The sequence below is a fragment of the Cydia pomonella genome, chromosome 14 (assembly GCF_033807575.1).
Source record: "Cydia pomonella isolate Wapato2018A chromosome 14, ilCydPomo1, whole genome shotgun sequence".
Taxonomy (NCBI): Eukaryota; Metazoa; Arthropoda; class Insecta; order Lepidoptera; family Tortricidae; genus Cydia; species Cydia pomonella.
The window spans coordinates 15,689,571-15,701,631 of NC_084716.1; the positions used below are offsets into that span (position 1 = coordinate 15,689,571).

A 12,061-nucleotide genomic window follows, 5' to 3' on the forward strand; every position below is an offset into this window, starting at 1 on the left:
TGTGCGAAGTCCTTTTTGAAAAAGTTCACTTTGGCTTGACTGAATGCTGTCAAGCAAAAAAAAAAGACTTTTACCTCAATAATTGCATCAGAGTAACACTACCTTTATTAACCATTTTTAACCATGTAGCCTTCAGTAGGTATATATATATGTACTTACGCATTTACTTCACTATGCATAAAGGTAACACTCCGATGGCAACTATAGCTGCACTACTATTGCGTCATTACTGCTGTATCGTTCTATCAATTTCCTTGATAAAATGGGTGACGTTCGTCGCCGCATTACTGCTTCGATTATGACATTAAATTCGTCACTCAATTTATAAAGAAAATTGATAGATATAGCGCCCGCGTCAATGCCGCAGCGGCGACAGTAAAGCAGAAGCAGTTGCCATCCGAACTTTATCGTAAAATTAATGTCACTTATTGGAAAACTCATTCAATTGTTTAACTACTGAATTCTCGCGCAACAAAAACTCATTCCAAACTCAAACTGGAACTTGTTTTTTTTATATACCACAACGGTGGCAAACAAGCATACGTTCCGCCTGATGGTAAGCAGTCACCAGTGGCATTGATTCTAATTTAACAATTTGTTATGGTTTTGTCCTAGTTTGGACACGTACTTGAGGATCCACCAATCAACGTGAGTAATAGTCAAGGTTGTATAAAAATAAATTTATCCCATAAGATTTTTTTAAATCTGAACCGGGCTTCAGGTTTTGAAATGGCTGTTAGGGTTATGCGCATACTGCCCCACTGTATACATGTGTGCAAGTTCGCGGGTATTTACCGAACTTGGCATTCGTTTTTAATGTTTATTTTTCACCGTTCCTATTAACCTAGGAATTTAGAATTGAAGACTAGGCCATTATTAAAAAGTATAATTCGTACATGAATTCTACATTTATAACGGGTTAGCTCAACTACTAAAGCCGATTAAAGTATGATCATCAGTGCGGATAGATTAATCATGAAGAACTATCTTTGTCTGATGTTTTTTGTTGCAAGTAGTTTTTTGAATATTGGCCAAAGTGGGAGCATTGAGAGCAATGGGGGAAAAAATAAGAATGACGACAGTGAAAAACAAATACGAAACATACGTGACCATGAAGTGTCTGAAGAAAATATCGGAGGCATACCGATCAGTGAACTCCCTGGAGCATACACTGAAGGAATGAGACATCTAAGAAGCAATAACTACAATGAAAAAGATGGATATAATGACGGAATGGGTTTATTTGAAAGAAAGAGTCACACATTCGGTTTCGATGAAGGGAATCCGGGTTAGTCGTTTACAATAATTAAAAAAAAAATTAAAATATAAGCCTATAAAAGGTGTCCATAAATATCAAAATTAAGTTGCAATAGTTATAATTTATAACTGGACTAAAACAAAACTATAATTAAATAAATCTAAAATAGCATTAGAATAAATCGGAAAATTGCCCCTATGGCACCGAAAACGCTAGCAGCATTTCCTCGCTGGATTGTTGGCTGACATATTGAGTGAAGAAGCTGCTATCTCTTCGATCTCATGTGGCGTCTCTGAGTCTCTTCGTGTATTTGTTATGTTTTATTTTATGACATGACCAAAAATTTGTTAAATTCTAAGATTTGATGCTTAAAAACTGATATATGGATCTTTGTATTTTTAGATATTCATGGTGAAATACTTCGCCCATGTCAAGTGTACGACACATTTTGTATTCGAAAGTTCTTTGCGGAACACTCAGAATGCAGGATCTCTGGAAGGGCGGTGCCTGATCCTTTATATAGAGCTCAAGGCAGCATTCATTTTGCCAGTAACAACATGTCGAACACCCAGATTACTGCTGATTACGGTGGATTGAACAACGCCAGAATTTCCGAGTTTTAGTAAGTTTTTTAGATTTAAATTTAATGTTATTTTTCTCAAACTTGCAATGTAACTTCAAATTAGGACCAAAAATCCGGTGCGATGAGTGAAAATGATATGTAAATGAATTTCATACAGCTTTACACACCTACACCTGTACTGTAAAGCAACTTTCTTTTTGTTTTTAAACGTCAAATTGTGATCCAACGTCATGGCATTCAACCATGAAATAGTAGTAGACTCTTAATTTTTTTTCAGCAGCTATCAACCACCAATATCTCGATCTCTTCACTTTTATACGCCCAATGTCACCCATATCTGCCAAGATCATAAATACTTTACTACTTAGTAAGAATTATACAAATGCTCGGGCACGGTAACGTTACATTTCTGGCAAATTTGAGCTGCCGCTCAAAAGTGGTAACTTTTTTCTTTTTTTAGTCTGCCTAACATGATAGATTCCGTTTTGCACACTTCAATTATCTTTTAGCGCAAGCGCGAGCGTTAGACCACATATGCGGCCGTCCTAGGGTAAAGAACTTAGTTCTATTCAGGGCGGTCCAGAGCGTGATATACTATTATTAATTCACTGTATCTTTTCAGTATCAACAATGTAACAGACAACTTGGTGATTGCAGTCACATTCGACAGTGCGTCAAAGTATTCCAACAATACGTACTTTAAGTATTATCTCAGAGGTAGAGAGCCTGTGGTTACAAGAGACTTTGGAGGAATACAATACGGTGTGTACTTACTTATTTTTTTCTGCTAATTCTACATGCTAATGTGATAAAATATTTAAGTTAATAATTAAAAGATACCTACGCTACCTCTTGACTGTTTAGATGAATTCATTATTATACCAGTGGTCCCTGTGGTACCTATAAATGGCTCATGAAGTGCTGGAAAAAATATCTCATGCTTAGGTACCTACCTACTTCTGTGGAGTTCCTTTTAATAATAAAAATAACGAAATATATGTTGTGATCGTAAAAAATCAAATTCAATCAAAGTTATTCTGCAAGACTTAATAAATTATATAACATTTTCTTAGGCATGCGGTTTTATGTCCCTAAGCTCAGTATTTAATCCATCGCTTTCACCCAATAGCCTAATTCATTTTAGATTCCATCAACCCTCAATAGTTCTTATACAGGCGAGTGCTGCCCTGCTGCCTCTGCGTGCGTCCCATTATGACACGGACAAGGCAGTTTCCGCTCGGTTTAGCCCTTACATTTCATTGTCAAAAGGGCCTCTAAGTGTTGGCTTCGGCTCCTCACACGCCTCACAAATATCCCGAACTCCATTATTACGTAAAGGGAAAGACATACCATGTTGTTGATTCAAATAAAATAAAATAAATTAGAAGTGAAATTAGCAATAGAGATATTTTTTGTGAAGGGTCACTAAAAAAAGTTATAGAAGAAATTTGACAATCAGTAAATTATTCTTAAATAAATAATTTTCTTTCCAGGAGTGTTGACCGTAACTGTAATAATACCCCACATACACAATCTGATACTGGATCGGTCTGAAATATATACGTACGGAGACACCAATGTTTTTCCATTTGCTCTCGGACCCCAGATTGGAACAAGTACAGGTAATATATTATGTTTCCTTCAGTTTCATAATTTCCACCTGAAATTTGGAATCGCGGACATCAGATTTCAAAAGGAGGAGGTTCTCAATTCGGTTATTTTTACTCCATAACTCCGCCATTTCTCAACCAATTTTCTTTTAACTCAGTTCTGATGATGGGATCCATAAGGAACCATAATGTTTTTGCCTTTTTGCATCAGCAAATCAAGCATTCACATTTTAAAAAGTGACATCTGATGAAGTGGAACTGCTGATGATGATCAAAAAGGAAATCTTCAACGGTGCATAGTTTAACGTTTGGTGATTTGTCCTTTTCGTTATGTTTGTGAAGCAAGTTAGGTTTTTAAGTGACATTCTTTAGAACATCAGAGGAATAGATGGTTATTATCTAAAAATTTAATCACTTGCATTTACGAGTAAATAGTTCTATTTGGTGAAATGTAACTGCTCATGGAGACCAGAATTGAACCGCTCTACGACAAATGATTTTTAAAAGTTTCGAGGCTAATTATAGTTGTTATACCTATTAAGGGTTAAGAATTTCACCACCCCCTTTTCTCCCGTGGCTGGGTGTCGTAGAAGTCGACTGTGGGAGATAGTTTCAAGTGCGTTGTGGGCGATGGCCTGGCAACCTGTCAGATTTTGCAGTATCACAATCTCATTTTTTCTAAACCCCTTCATTGCTAGCAGTGGCACTGAAATTAGCAGTTTTAAGGTGCTCTGTCTTCCTTTTTTGGGAATACAGGCGTGAGATTATGTATGTATGTATCAATCCATGGGCGAAAGTAATTGCTTACCTTTAGGCAATTCATCTGCTCGTTTACTTCCTATATAATAAAAAAATGTATAACTTATGTATTATTTTTTTTCTTTTATAGATCCTGAAGTCACCTCCATGTATGCTCGTTTCTTCACTAACATTCCATCGGAGTATCAAGAAGAGATATCCAATCAAGGAATTTACTTTGTTGGAAACTACATCCAATACAATATTTGTGACTTTGGTGTTAAAGTATTGTAATGTCTTTTTCATTAAATCTGATATAACTGTACAACTTTTGAGTCTTTTATAAAGATTGACGTAGGACTAGAATTTTAAATTTGGTAACCGCTGAAGTATGTTGGTACGCGATAATAAATAGAATCAGGCGTTACTTTGCGGAAATCCATACTAATTACAACAAAAGTATAACTTTGCTAATCCGCAAAAAGATAACGTGCTAGTCAATCAGTGCCATCCCGTTATACTAGGGGGAGTGGCCAAGGTATAAATATGGCCAACCATTCTAGAGAGCTCATTCAGTTGTCGGACGTCAGACCGTCAATATCTCCTGAGGATGCCTTGTAGAGAGGCGAAACAAGTGACGAGTTTTGTACTTTTGGTTATGATTTGTTATATTTATTTATGGGAGGGTGGGAACATTAATTGCATGAAAAAAATACGCAAGCAATTATAACGTGGTGGGCACTGATTAACTAGCACCGTTATCTTTTCGCGGATTAGCAAAGTCATATTTTTGATTTAATTGGTACGCGACCTTATTTCCATGGTAACACAAATGTGTTACGATATACTTGGCCACTGTGGCCTGTACTGTCGTATCATGACAATATCGTCAATATTAAAATTTCAACAAATCGTAAAATCTGAATTCTGCCCCCGTAAATACACTCTATCATATAATGGAATCTTATCAATTCCTGCTTATATTATTCGTATTTAATGCGGAAGCTGTGTGTTGTGAATGGAAATGATGGATCGCGTCTTACGAAGTTTACTTTGAATCTCGAATGATGAAATATCGACGACGATGATGTATCGACGATTTTATTCCGCGTTTTATGCGGTATTTTGATTTATTTATGCAGGCTTTAGAAAAAAACAGTTATTTTTCAATGTCTTGGAGTACGTAAATGGACAAAGAAACGAAATAATCAAATGACATTTGACGACCGGTTTGGCCTAGTGGGTAGTGACCCTGCCTACGAAACTGATGGTCCCGGGTTCAAATCCTGGTAAGGGCATGTATTCGTGTGATGAGCATGGATATTTGTTCCTGAGTCATGGGTGTTTTCTATGTATTTAAGTATTTATAAATATTTATATATTATATATATCGTTGTCTAAGTACCCTCAACACAAGCCTTATTGAGCTTACTGTGGGACTTAGTCAATTTGTGTAATAATGTCTTATAATATTTATTAAAAAAAAAAAAACTGTGAAAATGTGGTTAGCAATTGTCAAAGGTTTGCGTAGATGGCGTCAGCATAGGTGTTTCCTGTCTCTAGTTTTGTTCTACTAGATTGGGCTTAGAGGCTAGCCCCATAGTACTAGACTATATATTATAAGTATGCATTATACTTTAATAATTTCATCATGCAAGAAATAAAGCAAGCTTGCTTACTTTCACCTTAACACATTCGCTGCGTTACGGGAAGCATTTGGCCGTATTTGACTTTCCGCCGGTGCGGCAGCTATCTGCGCTTGTCTTACCCCCGGTGCGGCGGTGGTTTTTTTTACGTTCCCGCGTGAGTAAGATAAAGATGACTATACTCCCGATATTCTTACTTCAAGTATATTCCATTTCAAAAGAAAAAATGTACGGGAAGTATTTTTGCGTAACGCACTGAAAGGATTTTTTTTTGTTTTGGTAATGGTCAATATAAATTACCGTTCGGCCAACACTGGTCACAAGCTACAACCCCGCTATCCAGAAAGGCACTGATTTAGTTACCATAGAATCCCTTATTGACGCTGTTGGATACGTCATTGATCAAAATACTAGGAAGATACTTGAAAAGGTTTCTGCTGATTATATTTTCTAAAATAACAAATGTCGTTATTTTGCTATACGTAACCCTTCTTACATATTTTTTAGGGTTCCGTAGCCAAATGGCATAAAACGGAACCCTTATAGTTTCGCCATGTCCGTCTGTCTGTCTGTCTGTCTGTCTGTCTGTCTGTCTGTCTGTCTGTCTGTCTGTCCGAGGCTTTGCTCCGTGGTCGTTAGTGCTAGAAAGCTGAAATTTGGCATGGATATATAAATCAATAAAGCCGACAAAGTCGTACAATAAAATCTAAAAATTTAATTTTTTTTTGGGTACCTCCCCTACACGTAAAGTGGGGGTGAATTTTTTTTTTCGCTTCAACCCTAGAGTGTGGGGTATCGTTGGAAAGGTCTTTCAAAACTAATAGGGGTTTTTAAGAAACATTTTTTGATAAAGTGAATATATTCGGAGATAATCGCTCCGAAAGAAAAAAAAAATGTGTCCCCCCCCCTCTAACTTTTGAACCATAGGTCCAAAAAATATGAAAAAAATCGTGGAAGTAGAGCTTAAGAAATACATTAAATGAAAACTATAGCGGACATGATCAGTTTAGCTGTTTTTGAGTTATCGCAAAAAGTTTTCCCTTCATAGTAAAAAGACTTCTTTAATTAGGTACTGATTATGCAAATTTGCCTATTTGTTTAACTCGGGTGAAAGGTACCATTTACTACACTTTAAGCTCCAGTTTAGCTTATTGTGACGGGAGAGTAACTACGGAACCCTACACTGAGCGTGGCCCGACATGCTCTTGGCCGGTTATTTAACTTCAATTGAAACTTTTCTTAGCCTAGAATGTTGTCTGTAATTAATAAAAATTAATGCATTCCATAAATGCACCAGAAAATTATTAGTTAAACACGTTGTCAGCAGTTATTTTCTTGACATAATTTTTTTTATATGAAAAAAATAACAAATCAAAAATCATTTATTTCGAACAAAATTCCATACTGTGTTAATAACATACTAATACTTAAATCTAAATAATTCAATAAATCGAATAGAACATTTAGTTACAACATTTTAGGTAGTTCATACATTTGGCCGAGCGCAATCTATGAATGGCCTTGATTTGCCGTTCGCCGCTTGCGTCCAGTCCGCGGCCTAAAGAGTAGAAATAATCCTTTTGGACCTGGGTACGTCCTTACACTACGTCCAAAAGAGAGGTATGGGCATTGTGTATGTCATCTCGCTTTGTGTGGTAGGGCACAGCACAGCGGATGACATTCCAGATCTAGAGCGGAGCCCAACTGGGGAAGTACCTCCACCTTACAGAAAACCGCAGCCAAATAACACTAGACCCTACTCATAGTGTTGTGTTCCTGCCGGTAAGGTTGCCAGAGCTCAACGAGGGGCGATGCTAGGGTCGGCAACGCGCATGTAACTCCTCTGGAGTTGCAGGCGTACATAGGCTACGGAGACTGCTTACCATCAGGTGGGCCGTATGCTTGTTTGCCACCGACGTAGTATAGAAAAAAGATAACGACCGTGACGTCACTTGTTCTGTTTTTTATACCGGGGGCTGGAGAAACACGATAGATTTTAAATGTGTATTCCTGACTACATTTAGAGAATAAAATGTCATACAATGTTTTCTGAATTCGGTCTTGTTTTCGAGATAGTGACAATTCTTGTGAAAATTTGTTGCCATAATAACATAGTGAAAACGCCATTTTTGCTGCGACGGCGCGACTATGTGACAAGGTTTAGACATTCCTACTGACAAACATTAAAGTTTTAAAGAAAACTCGCAAATTTTATCTGTAATTAAAAAAAATACTGTACTTATTCCTTGTAATGTTTTTTTTTCGCCAAGATGTAAAAAGAAATAATGTGTTGTGTGCAGAAAAAGCAAAAAAGTAATATTTTTCGGCAAAAGAAGTATATTTTTTCGCCGAATTCGATGATTATGACCTCAGGAATGCGTGGTTTAAATCTCGCGAAAAACTTAACTAAGTTCAAAAACTACAGGTTTTTAAAGGGACGACAACGCGCATGTAACACCTCTGGAGTTGCAGGCGTCCATAGCCTACGGTGACTGCTTACCATCAGGTGGACCGTACCACGTCGGTGGCAAACAAGTATATGGCTCGCCTTATGGTAAGCAGTCACCATTGCCTGTCTTCAATACCAGATATATTACATGCGCGTTGCCGACCCTATTTTTTTACTTCGCGGATATTGTTCTTTTTTGTGTTTTTGAAAATAAAAAAATAATCGCCGAGTCCCCTCAAGCATAATATTGCTCACTTTTAGAAAGCATTTTCATATGTTTAGCTTTTAGGAAAAATTTTATATATTTTTTTAAAGTGAATTCAGAATTAGACCTATGTACGTGTTTTTTTCTATCGAGCGAAAGTCGAAAACTCAAGATTAGAATCGCTGAAGTCCTTAGAGAAAGACCTACTTGAATTTAGTGCAGCTGTACTGTGATCCAAAAAAGCGCTACCTAAGAAAAAAAAAAAACCTTTTCCTGAACCTACTGTATCTTCAGCTCTCTCTTATTAATGGACCCTCACTGCCCAGATTTAGATTAAAATTCAGTGCACATTGCACTAAACGATTAACCGATATCGGAATTAAAAAAGCGGTGTTAATGTTCATGTATCATGCATAAGAAAACGATAATAGGCGATGAAGTAATTAGCAGCATGTGCGTTATTACATTCTATGCAATTCAAGGTGCGCGTTCCGTATAAAGGAATACGCGCCACGGTTCAGCGCCACTCATTTGTGTTTAATATTTTTTATGGTTTAGGGTTAACGTACCGTAGTAACTTGTAGCTGAGAAATTGCATGGAAAAATTATGAATGAATTCATTGATAAGTCGCCATGAACTTTTGCGGCTGATCGTACCTGTTTGTATTTATCATGGGTAGTATTTATTCATTTAAAACAAAATTTATGTCACTATGCCTGAGTTCAAATAAATCGTTCAATGCAAGTATAAAAATGAAATTGAACACGATGAGGCGTCATGAGTGCGAGCAAGAAATTCTGTTAAAACAACGAAGAAAAATGAATGGCTTAGGAATATACAAACTTAAACATTAAATTCATTTAATGACGTTTAAAAAATAATCTAAGCGTGTTTCACAATTCAGACTTGTTTAGTAACCATTTCAAATCATGAGGTTTTTATTGACATGTTTTACGTATGTACTGAAATATTTTATTCATGATTATGCACATAGGTAACAATTATTGAACCCGATCAGGAAAACTGAGTTTAAGTGTTCAGTTTCATAGATCACGCAACTACATCCTATAAAATGGCATCACTAATTAAAAGTAAGAATTGCAAACAACTCGTGCCGATCGATCGAAAATGAAGAATTATTTTTGTTTAATATTTTTGATAGCAAGCAGTTGTGGACAAAATAATGACACAAATATTAGTGACGTTGGGAGCATAACAGAAAATACGAACATTGGAGAAAATACGCCAATTGAAGTAAATGGATTGAACAATAAGGAAAATACAAATAATGCGGGGGGTGTTCCAGGCGACAATTCCAACAGTAATTTGCCTAGCAGTGGGATAAACAGCGACATAATCAATGGTGTGTTATTTAATAATTTAAGAAACCTATTGACCGGCAATTTTAGCGGCGTAGTACCATTTACTAATTTGGGAAATCTAGCTAACCTAAATTTGACAAATGGCATGCCAAGCAACCAATTTACCAGCGGAATACTGTTTAACAATATTCCAAGCCCTTTAAACAATTTGGGCAATGTATTAAATCAAAATGGCAACGGTAATCCACCACAGAATATTATTACCGGAATCCTGTTTAATAATTTGGGTGGTCCCTGGAACAACAGTTTTGGCAGCATGACGGGACAAAATTTGATCAACGTCATGCCATTCAACAATTTGGCAGGTCTACAGCACAGAAACTTCACCGGTGGGATACCAGTTAACAATATTCCAAATATGCCGAGCAGTGGTAAGCTACCAAACAATGTAGGAGGGCCAGGCGGGATACCAGTTAACAATATTCCAATTATGCCGAGCAGTGGTATACCACCAAACAATATAGGAGGTCCAGGCGGGATACCAGTTAACAATATTCCAAATATGCCGAGTAGTGGTATACCACTAAATAATTTAGGAGGTCCCTTGAATAACAATGTCAATAATACATTGAACAGCATGCTGCCTGATGTTTGGAGAGATATTTTAAACAGAAATACCAAACTAAATGATCTACTTAACAACAATTTTACCGGTGGATTTAATTTAAATAATATAGGCGGGCCTTGGAACTTTTCAGCTGACCCACAGTTTAATAACTTGGGAGGTCTATGGAATATGTATAATTGGAGAAATATATTCAACAACAATGGCAGCGGTGGTCCACAAACGAGTAATCTGGGACCATGGAATAATAATTTTGCCGGTGGTACTTTATTGAATGTACCAAATATGCCGAGTACTAATTTTAGCAGTGGTATACCACTAAACAATTTAGCTGTTCCATGGAATTTTTATGTCAACAATACATTTAACAATGTGGATGATGTTTGGAGAGATATTTTAAGCAGAAACAGTGTGTTAAATGATTTAATGAACAGCAACTTTACCGGAGGCTTTACTTTGAATAATTTGAGTGGGCCTTGGAACTTTTCAACTGACCCACAGTTTAATAATTTGGTAGGTAAATGGAATATGAATTATTGGAGAAATATATTCTACAATAATGGCAGCGGTGGTCCACAAATGAGTAATCTGGGACCATTGAATAATATCTTTGCCGGAGGTGCTTTATTGAATGTACCAAGTACTAATTTTAGCAGTGGTATACCACTAAACAACTTAGGTGTTCCATTTAATTTTTTTGTCAACAATACATTCAACAGTATGTCCGATGTTTGGACAGATATTTTAAGCAGAAATACTAAGCTGAATGATACCCTGAACAGCAACATAGGCGTATTAAATAATAATTTCACTGGTGGAATATTATTAAACAATATGCTTAATATACTAAGCACCAACTTTACCAATGGTGTTCCGTTAAGCAATTTGGGAGGGTTACCAAATATGAACTTTACAAATGACATGCTTAATAATTTAGGAAATGTACAAAATACGGATATTACCGGTGGCGTATTTTATATAAATAAATATATATATAACTTGTATAATACATAAATAACTTGAGAGCTCTACTTAATGGTAATAGTGGACTTTTGAACAACAATGTTTTTAGCAGCTTTCCAAATAACAATACAGGAATACTAAATAATATGTCAAATCTCAATGCTCTTAACGGTACAGTTGGAAGTATATTCAGTAGCCTGAACCAAGGAGCTAAAGTTGATGCAAATAATTTGGATAATAACCAAGAAAGAAAACAAAATTTCGATCAGAACAGTGAAATATTTCTCAAAATATTAAGAGGTCCGCACAGTTTTCCTCTTTCGCCCAAAATTGAATTTAATGGTCAAATGATGGATGGAATGGAAAGGAACTACAATAATTACATCGTCCATAATAAGAACGCTGTAAGCTCTAATAGTTTTTACAAAGGAGACTATGCCGGTGTTAAATACCTGGACACTGATGTATTGCTTAGTCAAAACAATCTCAGAGTTGTGAACAATGAGATACCAAAGACTGAACCGTATTATACCGGAATCCCCAGTGAATTGGATGGCGAAATTACCAAAAATGGCGAAAGCATTAGTACAAAGAACGTTGGTAGTGTATTTGGTGAAAACTATAAAATCCCGTCTGACGTGAACCGCCGTCTCGGCAAAGC

General features: G+C 36.4%; 1 protein-coding gene across 1 annotated transcript; it reads left to right on the forward strand.

Moving 5' to 3' along the window:
- Positions 1-1,208: 1,208 nt before the first annotated feature.
- On the forward strand, positions 1,209-5,402 carry LOC133525052 (uncharacterized). The gene is made up of 5 exons (XM_061861274.1): positions 1,209-1,288; positions 1,661-1,880; positions 2,464-2,603; positions 3,335-3,463; positions 4,341-5,402. Exons 1-5 carry the CDS (start codon positions 1,234-1,236, stop codon positions 4,481-4,483), a joined length of 687 nt encoding a protein of 228 aa, XP_061717258.1. The 5' UTR covers positions 1,209-1,233; the 3' UTR covers positions 4,484-5,402.
- The last annotated feature ends 6,659 nt before the right edge of the window (positions 5,403-12,061 follow it).